Source organism: Harpegnathos saltator, unplaced genomic scaffold (assembly GCF_003227715.2).
Source record: "Harpegnathos saltator strain DR-91 unplaced genomic scaffold, Hsal_v8.6 scaffold414, whole genome shotgun sequence".
NCBI classification, from domain to species: Eukaryota; Metazoa; Arthropoda; class Insecta; order Hymenoptera; family Formicidae; genus Harpegnathos; species Harpegnathos saltator.
The window spans coordinates 724,160-743,820 of record NW_020230222.1 but is presented as its reverse complement, the minus strand read 5'-3'; the positions used below and the strand labels follow the sequence as shown (position 1 = coordinate 743,820).

The 19,661-nt window shown below is 41.9% G+C and overlaps 1 protein-coding gene across 5 annotated transcripts; it reads left to right on the top strand.

Moving 5' to 3' along the window:
* Window positions 1–4,761: 4,761 nt before the first annotated feature.
* Window positions 4,762–17,691, top strand: Osbp (oxysterol binding protein). Of its 5 annotated transcripts, none has more exons than XM_025301407.1 (12): window positions 4,762–5,565; window positions 7,925–7,990; window positions 10,806–11,011; window positions 11,591–11,841; window positions 12,403–12,595; window positions 14,270–14,371; window positions 14,716–15,104; window positions 15,184–15,419; window positions 15,691–15,967; window positions 16,206–16,585; window positions 16,652–16,872; window positions 16,964–17,691. In XM_025301407.1, the coding sequence occupies exons 1-12, from the start codon at window positions 5,438–5,440 to the stop codon at window positions 17,104–17,106; spliced, it is 2,592 nt and encodes an 863-aa protein (XP_025157192.1). In that variant the 5' UTR covers window positions 4,762–5,437; the 3' UTR covers window positions 17,107–17,691. The 5 variants fall into 5 exon arrangements, with proteins under 5 accessions (XP_025157192.1, XP_025157191.1, XP_025157193.1 ...); XM_025301406.1 differs by having other exon boundaries at window positions 4,763–5,565; window positions 11,588–11,841; XM_011146476.3 differs by having other exon boundaries at window positions 4,764–5,565; window positions 11,588–11,841; window positions 14,809–15,104.
* The last annotated feature ends 1,970 nt before the right edge of the window (window positions 17,692–19,661 follow it).

The window sequence follows — 19,661 nt, the reverse complement described above, 5'->3', positions numbered from 1 at the left end:
AGCGTGAACAGCAATTAACAGCAACATTTTACATCAATGTTATAATTTCTCTCTGCACAATGTATGTCACGGCATTGTTGGGTGAGAAGTTGCAACATCGACAGGTTGGATTTTTATTTCACTTGGATTTGACAAATTGGAAATTATAGCATTTTCGTACGTTGGAGGTTACAGCACTGATTTAATGTGAAATTTGATGAATATTTATTGAACACGGTATGCGGTAAAGATTGAATAAAACGAGAACAACGAAGTCGGCAATATCATTCGGAAGGTCGCCCAAGTAGCGGCTTTTTCGACTCGGGTCTAGAGAGTTGGATTGCTGAACATATAAAAGTCATCCGTCAAGTAGCGTTCAGATGCGTGCGCGCAATGTATATGTACACTATATAATTATATAACTTCATGCACATGCTGACATTTACATTGAAATCGTGACTTAGCCCGCGAAGCAAAGGCGGGCGTCACGCCTCAGTAAGTCGCCTTTCTAGAACACCACGAATGCATCTCATCCGTGCCTGACTATGTAATACCGACGCAAAATTGCGTTCTCGTTACTTAACTCGGGAAAAAAGCACGCAGGAGTATCCAGCTTAAGTCATCAGGACTCGCGCGCTTGGTTGGATGGAGCGGCTAAAGCCACCGGTTTCTCTCTCAAGCCGCGGTTTTTTCTCACGCGCGGCAAAAGACTTTCTCTTCCAATCCTTGATTTGTATATCCTTGATTTATATTTAGCCCTTTCATGGCCGTGCCGATCGCTCCTCGCGCTCCTTTGTATCCTTATCATTCATAAAAGTTGTATGGAAACGGTGTAAATCGGAAGGACGACATCGCAAGGAAATTTGTAGTTTTGTAGCTGTTACAGTTGCTAGAGCTATTCATTGAAATTGAGATATGAATGGTCGAAATCGGTATATTTATATTATCACTTCGTCCTTAGAGCTTTATATATATATAACACGTCCTCAGAAACTAAAGACTACTGTCAAGAAATTATCGTATAAAATATTTACTTGCTCCTCAGCAGGATCAACTCTACCGACGATCCATTCCTGTGCCACTGGAGAACACAGTCGAATTAGAAAAAATTTTATATGGAAAATTACCGAAGCGATATACGAGTGCGATAGTGCAATATTTTTTCTGTCTGACGCGCTGAAATTGCAGCGCTGCGAGTATTTTGCAGAGAAAATTGATATCCGCGTAAAGTTACGTTCCGCTACACCCGCATATTCGACAGAATAGATCCCATGGCACAAGCAGCCACTGTGTCGTACACATAGTATAGTACATATGGTGTATGTACCATATGTATACAGCACGTGTACGCACTGTCTCCCTGGTCGCACGTCACGCAGTCCAACACGTGCATTGCAAAACTGGTTTATCGTTCGCTCTGTTTAGGTCAATGTTCATTTATGCGAGAACGATCAAACGATATCGATAACGATGTTTGCATCTCTGCAGTGTGTACGCACACAGAAAAGTATGAAAAACCGCTTGTGACGAAAACGCGCGGACACGGTCGTGCCGATTAATAAAGATTTCTCTCTTAATTAAGCAAGTAATTACTACGTTGGCCATGACTGTGCGGCTATTTCTGTGCGGCTGTGTCTGCGACAATACTGTAAAAACTTTCAAGAACCTCCGACTGAATGTTACATTTCACACGTAGCACATTTCAGAACTGGTTTGTCATATATTTCACCGAGGGACAACGGCCGCGATGAATTAATAAACAAAATATGTCCGGCAAATATGTTCGCGGTGAGTCATGGAATTTATCTTTCATCGCCGTTCAACCCTTCTCCGTCTATGCATCATGTATGACGCACTAATACCATTTTTGCACGGGTCGTGGGTGCATCGAATATGATTGCCTTGTTATATCAATGAAATAATTATCATAATTTATTATAATTATTTGTCAGGAATGAACATGTTCTTAAATGCCGACTTGTAAGCTGCATATCATAATGTGTGAAAAAAATAAAATGCATATATATATGAATATACGAATAAAGCGTATATACAATTGTACAGTGAAGTTCAATTACGCTTTTCATTTTCGGCTACGTTATTTTTCGCATCGTTTCTATACATTTCATGATTATTGATTTTCAGAAAAACCGGCAATCTAGTCACGTTAAATGTCAGAAAGATAGTAATATAAATACATATATTACAGCTACATTTAACATGAGTAATCTACTCTAGTTAAAAGTAAGAGCCATTATTGGAATTCACTGTCTACGTCCGTAAATGTAATTTACTCTCGCTCCTTTCGTCCAAATCGGAATGATTCGAGCGTCATTGATTCCAGCTATGATCCCGGACGAAAGAGGCGAATTTTTCATGACGCGCGACCTCTTTCATGTCTGGCAAGCACTTTCACTCGAAATCCTTCGATTATTTTTAAATATGATATTATTGCGCGAGTGTTAACACGCGGATATACTAGGCGTAACTTCATGATCCGCAAGGCCGGTTCGTCATTGCCTCGGGCAATCATGAATGAACGTGGCGATACTTTTAAAATGTACGAAATGCACGTACGGTCCATTACCTTAACTAGACATAACGCCCACTGCAATCATATATAATTGAAACACGTGAGCCGAAGTACGCTCAATCATATATATAGGACGATAAATCCAAAGTCGGATCTTATATTTATGACCGTCTTAAGTTTCCCTTCAGATGTTACGTAGCCAACAAGACGACCTGTACAGTGTCTGAAGGGAAACTTAAACATAAGATTTGTCTGTGACTTCCGTCCACAGAATCTAACAAACGAAATTAATGAACCAATTAATTTTAAGTCTTCATAATGATATTCGACATTTTTAGCTTGATGAATGTCAAAACGCATCTGTACCCAACAGGAAAATTTGCCTTTCGAGTATTTCTGAGGAACAATTTTTTCTGTTGGATACCAGATAACAAAATGAATCAGAGCGAAAACGTTGCAACATTTTTTAAGAATAAAAATCTAAATCTAGTTCGACTTTTCACACGACTGTTTACGAGTGCAACGCAAATAATGACTCGTAAGTTTATAGAAAAAAGCCCGATGCACAAGTCTTTGTTCGAAGCGCGGCAAGTGCGGTAACGAACGTTATCCACACATCGTCTAAAAATGGGCATTCTGAAAATGAGTTCCAGTCTTTTATGAAGTCCATGCATTAGTTCCGTCTTAAACAACCGCTCACTTTGCCGCCATTCAAAGCCATTCACCGCACCCGCGGGTATTTAGCGATTCCTTTAACTACGTCGGCACGGGCATAGGAGCGGGCACGAGCACGAGCATAATGCCAGTTTAACGTAATCATTTCATCCCTATAACTCAAAGCACGATCGCTATCAGCCGGTGCGCACGTAATCGCTGAAATTAATGATCGAAAGTCGGCGCGACTATTCTTACTCCTCGGGCGTCGCGCATGCGCGAGATAAACGCGAGATTTGGATAGGAATCCGGAAAATAAACTGATACTACATCAAGACGAGATAATCTCGCATTTTTCCTTCCCTGTCGCACAATCGCAAAAATATCGTCCTTTACTTAGAGAGGACGACGATGAACGATGATTATCCAACGAATATCGATGGATTTCCCTTCTATCTCAGCAAAGAAAACATCGAAATGTTTATCTTTGATATTTTCTCTTTAACAAATCATAAACTTTATTCTCCAACAATGTTCTAAGTAGAAGCGAGGGAGTATAACATAAAACTTTTATCCATTTGGAAATTCTTACCTGACCGTTTGAAAAAGGTTACTCGTCTTGAATATATTGAGGTAAGCCTTCAAGATGGGTATCAATTTTTATACAAACTATTATTTTTCTTAATGATGGGAGACTCACACATGTCTGAGGTTCAATGTAGTACGACAACTCGAATACCGAATAATTTCACTTTCTAGAGTAACTAGCAACATTTTTGCTTCTAGAGAACAAATTCTTATTGGATATCGAAACATCATACGTGTATGTCACGCGCAAATCTCCATTATATCCAAGTATTCATAGTCGGATCTTATATTTAAGACCGTCTCAAGTTCATCTTCAGATGCTGTACAAATTATGTCATTGGCTACGGGATATCTCAAGATGAACTTAAGGCGGTCTTAAATATAAGACCTGACTATGAATATCGGTCTAAGATTGTTTTAAATTCATTTTCAGATATATATCGTTTCATTGGCTATCTGCTGACAAACTTGAAGTGATCTTAAATGTAAGATATCATTATAGATGCTCTTATGGGCTTACAGTCCTTATGAAGAATTTACATTGCATCGACATGAAGCCGACATGACGACGATTCAATATCCAATAGGAGATTTTACTTTTTCGGGTTACTAGCTAGCAACATTTTTGTCTCCAGAAAACGAATTCTCCTATTGGATACAGTAACTTGCACGAAGAAAGAGGCAACGATACTTTTTATATTTTTTTATGTGATTGTAAATTTTCATTTGAATCACTTGCTACTCATATAATATAATACGTACTTTGTTTAAACCAATCTTTACTACTTTTCACAGACTTGGGCTGCGTTCCGAAATTCACTGCCAATGCTGAAAATCTATACTATACGTGACACAAACTATGTATTTTCAGTACCAGCAGTGAATTTCGGAACGCAGCCTTGATACACAGCGTTGCAATCGTTCAATGTAAACGCAGTCGAGTTGAACATATAGATTATTGCGTATTGTATGTAGTGTGAATTGTGAATCCTCCGTTACATTTGCAGTATGACAGAAACGAAGGTTAGGTTATGTGATAGGACTATTAAACATTTCAAAGTATTTTATAGCTATCGATAGACGTTATCAATCCCGTATATATAAAGAAAAGTCGCCTCTAAGTCTGCAAAGCGTCAGATGAATCGCGATCTGACAATAAGACGATAGGGTTAGGTTAGGTTGAGCAAGTCATTTAAAGGAACGTGGCAAAGGAGTGATTCGATCTTCGAGGTGGTGTATTGTGTGTGTGTGTGTGTGCGCGTGTACCAGAAGGAAGAGGAAAAGATCTGACAAAAACACATTTCCTTGTCGCATCGCAAAGGCATCGATCGTATCGCGAGTGCGCTTGCACGAGACGACAATCGTATCGATGATATCGCCAGGTATCGCTGGCACGCACATGCACCGTCAACTCGCAAATTGTTGCGAATCTCGCTGCAGCATGTTATAGCGCGTGCGCGCGCGTATACTCCGTGGCGTTTGTGCGCGTGCGACGGCAGTCACACAGTACGAATCTCTCCATGCGACGGTACTCCCCTACCTCCTTCGACGGGATTATCAAAATGGTGGCTGCTGCATAACGTGGGTGATGTGTAGACAGATATCGGCGACTCGCATTGTGATCGTTTCAGGGAAACGCGTGAAACGCGAGCGCTGTTACTACTACGCGAAACTGACAGCAACATGGGCGACCCGAAGAGCCAGCACGGCGCTCAGGAAATGAAAGGCTGGCTTTTCAAATGGACGAATTACCTGAAAGGTTACCAACGGCGATGGTTCGTCCTGTCAAATGGCCTCCTCTCGTATTACAGGTAGTTTCCTACGTGTCATCGGATCTCTGCTTCCGTTTTCTCTCTCTTCCTCTCTCTGTTTCTCTCTCTCTCTCTCTCCTTTTCTCTCACACACACACACTCTCTCTCTCTCTCTCTCTCTCTCTCTCTCTCTCTCTCTCTCTCTCTCTCTCTCTCTCTCTCTCTCTCCTTTTCTCTCACACACTCTCTCTCTCTCCCCCCCTTTCTCTCTCTCTCTCTCTCTCTCTCTCTCTCTCTCTCTCTCTCTCTCTCTCTCTCTCTCTCTCTCTCTCTGTGTGTGTGTGTGTTTTGAACGCCTTTTTCCCATTTTTCGATATATATAACATTTACTTGCGTCTCCGTGCGATAAAGGCACGACGATCGATCGCGCGACTGTCGAGATCGCGTTGCCAAGATCGCACAGACGACTCGGCTTCGCCGTCGCTGCTTCACGGCGATGGTCACCGTCAGCGCGAACAGCAAAAGAGTCCCTTGACACGTTGCGAATGCGCGCAATATGGAGCTGTTCCCGGTCGGTTGCGTCGCGACTAGGTTATGTGCTCGGTGATCGCTCGTTTCGATCATTCCCGGTCGAAAATAGCCCGGCAGCAGCTGCCATCATGCCGCGGATCATATGTATCTAAAGTGTCATGTATAGGCAGAAATGCGTGCTCGTTGTCACATGTTGTTCTTGGACGACGCGAAGTACCGCCCCTGCGATCGGTACGTCACGGACAATGCGTCTAATTGTTATTAATTTAAACGTGATATCTGTCAGGATCCGTCGGGCCGATCCTGGCAGTTTGCTACGATGCGCGCACACACAAACACCGTAAGGATGCAAAAAGATGCGGAGAGATTCGCCGCGAGTTATATTGTCACTTCTAATTTGTGCGATATGTCAAATGCGCCAGGAACAGCTTCTTATTTCGTCCATTTTTGAGAGAGAGCAAGACAGAGAGCTTATATAGCTATATCAATTATGTTAACGAGCTTGCGGTGAGCCACGTCTCAGCGATGATATTAAGCGAAAACTTCGGAAGACTACGTGTGCATACAGATAACTCCTCGATTTCGTTTTCAGATTATGTAACTTGATGATTCGGTTCGTTCAAACAAATGAGTAATGTAGAATCAGCCGTTTACCTTCGAGCCATTGCGTTTCGCCGGGATTCCATCCGCTTGTGTAATTTCAGCTGAATTCTTAGCATCTCGAAACGCGCGGGAGATACGATAATTCATAGGAAACAGTGAAAAGTATCGCGCGCGAAAGCATGACAGGGGATTTCTCTTATCTTAGATGGAACAGTCTCGACATCGCGCGTACCTATTTGCATTCGCATAGGCTGCGCTATAAAATGCAGGATATTTGGTAGTAGGAAGCTTTGCGACGTTAGTAAGCTGTATTCCGCCATAGATCTTGCCACTGAATTGCGAAATCGGTTGCAATTTAACGCGAGGCGTCCGCACGACGTCGCTCGTCGCTGCGAGAACTTTTCGTTTCGACGATTCTGTCTTCACGAGAAAGAAAGAGAAAAAAAAAGATACGAGTCTACTACGGATCCTCGCATGCGATGATGATACACTTTGTGTTCGTGCATCGGAGGGTATCTATCGCGCATAGACATATATCCTGCCTTGTATCTTTCTTTTATTTGTTAACCTTTGGAGTTCCTTGATTGACTTATTTAGCGCTTTGTTACACTTCGCAGCTCGAGATAGGCCTGTAATCGCTGCTGTAACAGCATCTACAACCTTGTTTACGATCTTATTTCGTTGTAAAAAGTTTTATTGAAAATTAACAGTGAGGAACGAAGGACATGTACAAACATTACGACACAAGCGCAAATAACGACAATACCTGGGTCTCGTTGTCTCCTTTGCGACAGAGAGGGTAGCCGTGATTTCTGACGTACGATTTTTAGCACCGGCTTTTATAGGATTTCTTTTCGTTTGACGTTTTCTGCTTGGCACAGTTTCTGTGTGATTTGAGTTTGCAATGCATCTTCGACAATTGTTCTGGAATGTATTTTTACGAACTCTCGTTGTATGAATAAGTAATTCTCGATTGTCTGCCGTGAGGCTTTTCGCACAAAACAAGACACGCGTGCACTCGAAATACGCAACTGCGTTCAACAGTCCAAGCGCAATTCTTCCCGCGTCACCTCTCGATATTACCGATCTTTGTTTTATCCTTTTTTCGAATTTCGAGCAACTTTAGAAGAGACACTACGCTTTTGTACTGTTTTGCGATAATAAGAAAAAAAAGATAAAGCAAGAAAAAGGGAAAAAGGAAAAGAAGAACATAATTTCGAGAAATAAATCTTGCCCATGTGTTGCACAATGTGAACGGGGTCTATTTGTTTTATGGATTGTTTAGGGCTGAACCAACAGGGGGGCCAAAGATATCAACGCGACGCAAGCGGAGGGCTGGCAGAGCCTCCGAGTAAGTAAAAAAACAAAAAAAAAAGAAAAAATTCGAAATCGCCAAAATTCCCCGACTCTCCTCTCAGCAAATCTTTGTAATTAAAAAGAAAAGAGAAAACAGAAAAAGCAACCGAGGACGTTCAGAGTTTTCATCTATCATTGTTTAATATTGTTTTATCCGTTTTTACATGTACACATGCGCGCACATAAGTATACACACATACACATACATCTAACACGTACACCATATAGCCATTCAGTTCTACATGTTCACGTGCAGTTTTGATTTGTCTCTCAATATCCTTCATGTAATTTCATCTGCTTTCTCTACCTGCCTATAACGTGTAAGCGATATGTTACATCTATGGTATACGTGTGTTATTTGAGAATTAAATACTCCCCCTCCCACCTCCTCGTCGTATGCTAAACATGCTAAACGTGACAACTGTACTCTTCATTTTTCTTTCTGTCTCTCTGTGTCTTTTTCTCTCTCTCTCTCTCTCTCTCTCTCTCTCTCTTCTGTGTTTCTGTACGTGCAGTCGCGTGCAGCAAACTGTGCCGCTTCTTTTTATCCTACATAGTTTGCCAATTTTCTTTGAATTTGCCAAGCCTTTGTTCAGGTCTGTTTCGTCACACTTTTGTTCATTTAATAGCTTCACGCAGTATACCGAACACAGACTGACGGAGATGCTGTTAGCCTACCTGTAACGGACAATTTTACTTTTCCACCTTCCTTTGGGACGGACGCTCAAAAATCGTACAGACCGCAAATGTGAGCTCATCCGTGAGATAACACGTTTTTTACGTCTCCTTTTTCTGGGCGGAATGGATGAACCGGAGGAGTTGTCGCGTAGTTGATGTTCAGGCGGCAGTTTCTTTTCGCTCGCCCTTTCCGATCAGATGTATCTTCTTGGTTTACTCTCCGTAAACTCACTTCCCTCAGCTGGATCTTTTTTCTTTTCTTTTTTTTACGTATTTAACTCTGCACCAAATTGTTATTAATGTAGAGAATATTCATCATCGTTACGCGCTCCCTCCCAGCCATGGACTCTCGCGTAAATTCGACGTTCATCTGTCATTGATAAGAGTTCAATCGAATCGTTCAAAATGTCAGCAGAGAAAGTCTGCTACGCATTCGCGAGAGAATCTGTGACTCGAAAACAAGCAGTACCGGGACACCCGGTGTAAATATTGAGTTTTGTAATGAGTTCAGATGATCAATATTGATACCACTTGTATATTGCTACCTTGAGAAAAAGAAATATACGAAATTCTGATACTAGATCTTGTTTTTTTCCTTTTCCATCGATAATACGATGTAATATATAAAGTGTCTCCAAAATGAGTCACCAAACTTCGTAAAGTGCGTTCTATTCATCTCGAAGATGAGGACAAATCGGGCGGCAATTTGATTACAGGGCTCTTTGATTACAGTCCTTTAATAAGAACCAAAGGACAATAGGAGCCGAATCGCAGATGTTAAATGTACACGGAGAAAGAAGTTTGGTTGAATTAATGTGACGATAAACGCGTTTAGTCGAATCGAAGGAAACGGAATTTCCGGTCCTAAAAATCAGAAATTGTTTATTCATCGTCACATTGATTCAATTAAAATTTTCTCTCCGTGCGTGCATTCAACTTCCTACGTACACACAGGAGTAATTCGTAAAACAACGGGCTAGCATTCTGGATTTTGAATCCGGTGATCCAAGTTCATGTTCTAGTGAGATCTTCCTGTGATTTACCGATCGTGCCGATGTGTGCGTAGAAATTTGAAAGATGCATCTCACACCTGTAATTCAACTCTTGACGACGAATCGTTGACACGTTGACCGGCACGGTGAGACATTGGGGAACTTCATTCCCCACAGCACTTCAAGAGCAGCGCATTATCATTATCATCCGGTAAAGCTCGCGAGAAAAAATCTGCGCGATTTGACTCGAAGTTTGGCAGTCAGTGTGTTAAGATCGCCAAACATCTGAGACAGAGTTTCACGGAGTGTTTTACAAACACTTCTCGCCCGCAAGAGGATGAATACTGCTTGCTCTCGAACACACGATCGCACTTGATCCTCGAGGCGAACAGAACGCGCTGCCAAAGCTCGGCGACCTGTTTCAGGAGCACCCTGTATATACGCGACACCGTGAGCGCTCAGCGCGCTAGCGTGAGTTCCTTTTTCACGTGGAACCGTGATTGTTGCGTGTTCGATTAACCCGAGCGACCTCACGTGCATGATCCGATTGAGAGAGCTCATCCTCTCCGTCCTTTGAGTTGTTGTTTCATACGACGGAATAACTCCCACAAGCGGGACGGATCGCGCTCTCTCGACGGATGACGAAACACGCCGCGCTCATTCAGACGTGCTGCAGGAGCGGGATGGTGGACAGGATCGCTTCCTAGAGCCGCGAGAGAGCGTGTATATATATATATATATATATATCCTTAGAGTATATAATATATATTACACTAATACATTCATACTCTTTAATACTCCCATAGACCGCTCCTCCTCCCCCGCCCGCCCGCCCTCCTGGCCCTGGCGAGTCGCATAAATATATGTATATTATATAACGGTGTCACAGATTAACGCAGACAATCGTTGGTTTTACATTGGTGTGTCAATTTTGGGAAGAGCCGCTTGTGGATGCAGATCCCCCGCTGTTCGCAAATCGTACAAGTCGTCAAAGGCACTCGAGTCTCCCGATTGCAAACTCACGTCTGTCTTTCTCTGTGTCATACGGCATTTTCTTTTTTTTTTTTTTTCCTTTTTTTTCCGGCGATCGGGGAATACGTTCCTCCTGGGATTGTCGCGCCTCCGCTCCTCTGTTCGCAGAAATCCCGCGGAGATGTCCCACACATGCCGTGGCACGATTTCCTTACACGGGGCCTTAATACACACAGTGGACGCCTGCACTTTCGTCGTTAGCAACGGCGGCACCCAAACCTTCCACATCAAAGCGGCGACCGAGGTGGAGCGGCAGCAGTGGGTCACAGCCCTCGAGCTGGCCAAAGCCAAGGCCATCAAAGCGATGGAATCTGGTTTGTATGACTGTCACCGCTTGTCCTTATGTCCCGTCAGCTCAATTGCGCGCGTCATCTGAAGCACCCATGATCATCTCAGCCGTGATATATATATATACACACACAATTAAAGATTTTGCTCGATCATCCGATTTTTCCTGCATGGAAGAATGTACAGTTCTACGTAGTTGTGAAGGTGCGCGCAAATTAAGACGAGTACACTTCTCGATGCATTCGTATAAAAGTAAATGAAAATAAAAAAGAGCGTAAACCTTAAAATACTTAAACTTTGGCCGATAACATTTGTTTCGTTGTATTTTGGGAGATATTTACCTGTCACACTTTATATGAGCGTGTGTGCTCTAAATTTAGATTTGTTACCAGCGACAAATCGTAATGTATCGATTTTCAGAACGATCTCGAGTTAAACTCGTGACACTGATTTTTAAGATTTTTAGCAATCGCTATATCATATCCATTAGTAAAATAATATATGATATTCCTGTGATATTTTATGTTGTATTATTTTTTTCTCTAAATTCTCTCGTCCGGCATTAATAATTTGACGAAGTCATGTGACGAAATTTCTTTTAGAAGAAGAGGAAGAAGAATATCAGGATAACGACAATCAAAAAGCGGAAACTGCGTCTGTGATTAAGGATCTAACGCGACGACTGGATGATCTGCAAGCGTGCAATGACTTGATATTTAAGCAGGGAACTATGCTGCAACGAGCTTTAAACGACTTGGAAACGCTCGAGTCTCCGTCCCCCGAATTAGCGGCGAAAATCAAGACCGTCAGCGAACGAGCCACGCTTTTCCGAATTGCGGCGAACGCTATGATCAGTGTAAGTGTGAACGGTAATTTTTCTATAAAATTGGGAAGGACATACTGCGAGTTTCCTCAATTCAGCAACATTGGATAATAATAATAATGATACACGACATTTTCAACGAGTATTTTTTGAAAAAATGACATACAAAGGAAATTTAACTAAAGAAAAATCTTCCTGAATTGTGGCATTAGCTGACGCAAGTGTCAACTCTCTGTATCGTCTTCGTGTTATTTACCAATTAATACAATCGCAAAGTATATCCTTGTATACATTCCGTAAATCTTATCGTGACGAGATACAAAGTACACAAGATCAAGCGTGACTCATCTTTGCAAAGAATCATATCTCTTTGAACGTCAGTAATTAATTCGTTCTTTATTGCAATGATTGACGGCGCGTTCAGAGGTCACGTAAAGATTTACAAGATTCAGGAGAGGTGGGGAGTTCGCTTTTCACGCCGATTAAGATCGTTTGGAAAACTTCATTTTCCGTTATGCGCAATCTCTGGAGACATCGACGCTTTGAAATCGTGTTAGATATTGGATTGATGTCGGATTGGATATATCGTTGCAGACGAGCAGCGATTATTTACAATTAGCCCAGCAGCAAGAACCTAAGTGGAAGAAGATGCTGCAGCATGAGCGTGACCAAAAGGAACGGATAGAGAAGATGGTCGAGCAGCTGGCCAGGCAACATTCGCATTTGGAGGAAGCGGCGCAACACGCGATTCCTTCAGCAACGCCCGCGGGAGGACACAGACCTTCACGTAAATATAAATTCATTCTTTTCTCTACATTCCGCCTGTGCCTATCAGCATGTTTATGTGTGCGCCTGTCTTATCTTCTTTTTCATTTCTCTTTTCCCCTACTTATCGTGTTACTGTGTTCTTCTGACACATTGAACGTCGCGCTGATTTCCGCGTCGACGTTGATCGCACAAAGGATTAATTAATAACCAAATTGTCCCTTATTCTTGGCTACTCTGTAATATATCCAAAATTTAACGGGATCGGCGAAGGGCGCTTTCCGCAACTTTCTTCGTAAAATATGCAACAGGATTGAGAAAGGGACTAGAAAGAAATCCATGTGTATGTGTGTGTGTGTGTGTGTGTTTAACAAATGTTACGTTATATATAACTCTTAAGTTGGTGTTCATGTCGGATATTTTTAGCGATGAGTGTTCCCGTTTCATATTACATTCGATTTCCGATCGTACAAAAGTCCCCCGTGCTACGTCGAGATCGTCGAGCACTATGCAGGACTTTGAGTCGAGAGTGAAACCATATTTAGCGCTAAATTTAGCGCCGCATGTCGCTTTCGGTCGATAGTCACGCGACTTCCGTGTGTGAGGCTGCTTGTCTTTACATAATACTTCTCATCGTCATCATAAAACGCTCGGGACATTCGAGTTTTAGCGCGTTTTCACTCGGTTATTAGCACTCGCGCTAGATGGCGGCACTCGCGAGGCTTGACACGGTGTTGCGCGAGTGATCGCTTCGCCCGTGGCTGTGTATGCACTGACATACATGATGTCGTTATAGATAGGCTTGTGTTCACGTCGTACCTGTATATGCGGTAACATAATGTACATAGCTACATATATATATATATGTATAATTTGTGTGTGTGTGTGTGTGTACCTATATATCACCGAGTGAGTGTGCTTACGTTCTGCCAAATGTGGCGCTTAACTGTTCCGTCTTCACCTAAAAATTGGTATTCGAACCTTCGCTCTTTCGTTGCGAACGTCTTATCTTTTATCTCGATACTCGGTTTCCAAATTCCAACGCGATAATCGTAACCCTCGCGAATCATCGGACCACTCTTCGAAGGCGAGCGACGGGACCGCGGACGTAAAGGTGTCAAAACAATAATTGGACGAATCTAAGGAAGGTATAGAATGTCGTCGCCTGTTTCGTAACTTCGCAATCCGGCTGAACGTTCGTGAGACTGAGTACACGAAAGTGGCGAGTCGTCCGAAAACTCGATCTCGGGAGTCCGTGTACGCGAACTGTGCAACGGTCGAACGAAAGTGCGATCGTCCCACCGCGCGACATCTTCCTCTCTCATGTTCTCTCTCTCTCTCTCACTCTCTCTCTCTCTCTCTCTCTCTCTCTCTCTCTTTCTCTCTTTCCCTCTCGAAAAATGCATCTGTTCTTCTCACCTAAGTTGTGTTGCACTTTTCGCACCTGATGGCGAAGTAAAACTTGTATTCCCGGATTTCCAGAGATTAGTCAGATGAAGAGAAAGTGAGGAAAGGGAAGAGTTGTACGGAAAGGTGCACGAGAGTGCAGCTAAAAGAAGCACATCCGCGATATCTCATGTGTTACAGGGCATTTTTTTTCTGTGACTCACACAATCTCGCGTTTCCTTTGTTTTTTCATCCTTTTTTTTCACTCGGTCAAGTGGAGCGCGGAAGTGAAGTGAGATTTTTCTTGCAGCAGTGCGGGCACGCTGTAAGGAAAAAAGAGAATCGACACGGCAGCGGCGCGACTCGCATGAAATCGCGATAAGAAGCGACGCGATTACAGACAATGAGAAAGGTTGGATCCTCCCCGGAACAGTAAAATTCATTCGGAGCGGTGGCATGAGTGCGGTCTTATAATGAGCTCACGAGCTATGTATCGATTCCTTATTAATGATACGATCTCGCTGCTAGAGCCGCTGCTAGAGCACGGACGATCGCGTGGCAGTAACGTGTGTATATTGTCAATCCACGTTTACATGTCTCCCTCTCTCCCTTTCTTTTTCATACGCATACCTTGATGTCTTATCGAAGACGATATCTTCACTGTTAACTTCTTTCAAGTCTTATTGATACACTTGAGCACTTGACGCGATATCAAATGACCTCTGTACAACGTGTTCGTGTTGCAACTCCGTTCAGCTTCCTGTCCGTCGTCTCTCCTGGCTCGGGTCCGCATGCGACACGAATTCCGTCGCATTCCTCAGCAACAAATGGAGAACTTTGACATTGTAGATCCTGCAGTGACCACGTCGCCGTCCGAGGACGAGGAAGATAATGCGGAGTTTTATGACGCGCAAGAATTGGACACCTTTACATTAACTATATCCGGAGTTGCCACGAGTAATTCGATTTCTCATACGAGAGATCGTACCGATTCGCAAGGTAGCGACGATGGTTCTAGCTCAGAAGGAGATCCAACGCCCTTGCCTGTTTCTGACTCCACCGGTGCTGACTCGTTTCTCATTGTGACCGATTCTACCGCAGCGCAGACTCCCTTATCTGTCACAAATATAGACGACCTGGATAACGTAAGCTATAAGAACACTCACATCTCGATTGACCTATGTATTTAAAGCAGGATGTAAAAGTAATTTCTGTGTGCAACAGACTGCTTGGCAGACTAACAATGGCAGTGGCAGCACCGGGGTGACTCCTGTTTCCAAGAGGAAGCGAAGGACTAGGGTACCTGATAAACCAAATTATCCTTTAAATTTATGGAGTATCATGAAAAATTGTATCGGCAAGGATTTATCGAAGATCCCTATGCCAGTTAATTTTTCCGAACCACTTAGTATGCTGCAACGACTGACAGAAGACTATGAATATGCGGACATTTTGGACAGGTATATCTTGTGCTGATATATAAAGTCCAATCTACAATAGATGAGGCAAACCTTTAGTCTTTTATTCTAAACTCTACACTGTGATAATTCCTAGCAAAAGGTATTTTATATGCTACCAGAAATTTCAATAAAGCTTAAGGAAATATTTGTCAGAAGTTATATTTAAACAAAAGGCTGAAGCATCTATTGTAGATCCGGCCCAAAACTGTCGCAGCTTCGTCATCTCACCAAAGAAATGTTTGTATTAATTCATGAATTGTCTTTTGAACAGGGCTGCGGAGTGTGCAGATAGCTATGAGCAGATGGCTTACGTAGCCGCGTTCACCATATCTAGTTATTCCACAACTGCTGCTAGAACAGGGAAGCCGTTCAATCCTCTATTGGGCGAAACCTATGAATGCGATCGTACGGACGACCTTGGATGGCGCGCGATTTCGGAACAAGTATCTCATCATCCACCTATGCTAGCTCAGCATTGTGAGGGGCAGAAATGGCGGTGTTGGCAGGAGTTCACGATGGCTTCTAAATTCCGTGGGAAATATTTGCAGGTGCGACGTTTTAACAATCTCTTTCCAATCCACTGATATATAAGTCATTTGGTAATCCTGCTTTCTTGGCGCCGATTCGATACTCCCTGTTTACGAATGTTTGGGCAGAGTTCGCTCGGCACTACAAATGTTTCAAAGTGTCAAATAAAACAATCTGATCTGTCCGTCGCTTTAAAGTATATGCAACATCAAACGTGTCCTGTTTCTTGTACACTGAGAATAGAATTTCTTTCGTTAGGTAATTCCTCTGGGCACTGCTCACTTAGAATTCGACAGTGGCCTGCAACACTACACATGGCGAAAAGTCACTACTACCGTACATAATATTATAGTCGGGAAATTGTGGGTCGATCAGAGCGGCGATATGGATATTGTGAATCACAAGGAGGGTATCAAGTGCCATTTGAAGTACATACCGTACTCGTACTTCTCACGAGATAGTCAACGCAAGGTGAAGGGAGTGGTAATGAATTCCAACAAGGAGGTCAAATGGGTGGTGCAGGGTACTTGGGACGCGAAGATAGAGATTGCTCCAGTGATCAGCACGTCCGGTACACCGGATAATCCGGTTTACAAGACGGGTCCCTACATCTTGGCCTGGAAACGACGTATGCCCCTGTGAGTATACGTGACCTTGGTATTAATCGACTGTATGTCTAAACGCTCTTGTTCAACACCTTACAGCGAAGACTGTGAGAAATATTATTCGTTCACGGAACTGGCGTGTCAATTGAACGAACCGGAAGAAGGCATAGCTCCAACGGACTCTCGCTTGAGGCCTGATCAACGGTTAATGGAGGACGGACGATGGGATGAGGCTAATGCGGAGAAATTGCGTTTGGAAGAGAAGCAAAGGGCTGTCAGACGGGCGCGTGAACACGACGCCGAGAAGGCCGCCGCGCAAGGTAAGTTTCGCATACAAATATCTCTGCGTCGCCTTCCGCAGAGCTCAAACAGTTCGAGTTCACCCGAGACTCTTCGTTCTTTTTCCCATAGGTTTTCCGTACGAATCGTACGAACCGCTGTGGTTTAAGAAGAAGCAGGATCCATACACGGACAGTCGTTGTTATGTATATAACGGCGAATATTGGGATTGTAAAAGTAAAGGTGATTGGTCGCGATGTCCGAACATATTTTAGTTTATTATTATAAATATATTCTATTATACACACAATGTGACTTGTCACACGTACATGCAGCGCGAGAACTTTTGGATTGTTTAGAATGGACGATAAACGGATGTTAGAAATTGCGATCATTACTCGAGAAGACCGAAACTTAATACTTACGAGATAATGTTGACGTGATAGTGGGGTTGTTACGGGATATGGTTTAGCGGTTAATTAATTCTTCCAATCAGATGGACGAAGTTGGCACTCGGATCATGTACAATGTGCAGTTTGTACTCGTGTGTCACCTTTCTTCGCTATCCTTTGGCCCTCCTATACTCTCCCATTCTTCTATATTTTCTTGCTACTTCACAGCGTCTTGAATCTTTTTATTTTCCAAAGTGATAAATATCAATGATTAGTAAGAATCTAATGTCGAATAAACGTGCGCTTTCGTGTTGATTTCTTTTTTATTAAATTTTGCGAAAATAACGAGAGACAGAAATATTAAAAAATTCTCTTCTGTCAAATACGACACATCCCATATATATATCAGTTGTATACGTATGAATACATGAGAAATCAACATTTAAGCAAAATACGAGTCGGACGTAAGATGCGAATATTTTATTACTTCAGCCTAAAACCGACAGATAGCAATAAGATTTGACCGCAATGAAAAAAAGTAGAAAGGGCTACTTCTTCTATCACCATTTATTGAAAGTTGGTCAAGCTCAATATTCCACTTTATAATAATATATTCAGTATTCTCTCACTGGATTTATTTTTTTAGACATATACAAATTTACTTTCTTAGAAACTAATTTGAATTTGAGTTCTTCTGAAATTGATCGTACTAGTGCTATATGTATAATCATATACATATACACACACACATGTAAGAAAAATTTTGTGCATTTTTTTCATCTATCGCTGGAAATATTTACGTAGGTGCAGAAATGTGCAGTGAGGAATAAGATTGAGCTCTCAAGACGAATTCTATGTAATATAAATCAAAATGTAGGCGTATATGTTATATAATTTATAATCTTTCCCAGTATTTTTTCTTTTAGAAATAAAAAAACAGGCTTTTGTAATCGAAAGACCAATTGAATTGCGACGCGTACCGAAGCATGGCCTCTTCGCTATAATTTTTCCCCTCATTGCGCATTCCAAACTGCGCGGAAATGACTTCCGCGGCAGTACTATGCAAATTCAAGGAAAATTGTATCCTATGGAACTGTGCGTGTGTTCGAAAGTTTACTCAACGATTTGAGATGCATATGCAAAACGACGATCACACTCGCCGATACTTTATGTAATGTAAATTGAGGACGATAATGCTTCCATGTTTGGTCAGTGTTCTCGTAAGGAAATCACGCCACACACATCTCACGTCTCGCAAATTTTCAGCCCACTAGATAAAAATGAGATACACTTGGAGCATTCGCCCGAGTCGTAACGCAAAATACTACTGATGTTATTGCCGAAAGAAATCGATGAAAGCAAGCGCTCGAGTACGAGATTCGAAGGCTCCTAAGTGCTGCTCCGCCCGATCGAGAGAAAGAAAATCAAAATCGGGTCTCGAGCGTTCACAATCGCGTTTCCTTTTTAAAACTACTCTATAGAATAGAGATATGCTCACAATTACACATAGGCACGCGCGACCGATTTATAGCGAATGTTATGCGTATGTCCGTATGTTTGTATGTGTGTTTTGTGTGCCTGCGCGGGCGTGTGTGTATGTGTGTGTCATCATGTACATATAACGATTAATTAATGAAATTAATGAAAAATTTATTGTATATCTCTTACAAGCTCGTGACGCTCATTAGATATTCATCTGCGTACACGAGTGTGTTTCAACGATAATTTGAACAGAGCGGTTAGCTGGCAATCAATATGATTATATATATATATATATGTACGTATGTATGTGTGTGTGTATATATATATATATATCATATTGATTCGTATAAATATAAGTATGTGTGTGTATATATATACATGTGTGTATGTTTATATATATATATATATATGTATACACATAACACATAAAACTTGTTTGTATGAAAACTTATTCATATAAATATAGGTGTGTATATATATGTATATATGTACATTTATATATACACACGTTTATGTGTTTTTATATATATAAACGTACACACTTACAACTTATTTATATGAAAGCCTCCGACTGTATTACAATTTTAATAGTTTATAATAATCAAGATTGGGGATATATACACATATATATGTATATATACATACATAAGTATGTGTATATATATGTACATTACACACACAACACATCTGTATACATATATAAATACAAATAATTACAAAATAAATAATTTAACAAGACGCAAGTCGAGTGTGAGTCAGGTAGTGAAGCTGTCTTCGGATTATTAGCGCTTGTAAATTAGCTGATTCGTGTGGAAAGAAACAAAAATACAATATGCTTCGCTACAAAAGGGACATTATATATATTTTGCAGCGTTCACGCGACTGCCTTTTCGACGTATCCTACTCAACCATCTATCGTCGACTATGAAAGGCCGTAATCGTTTGTATTATATATA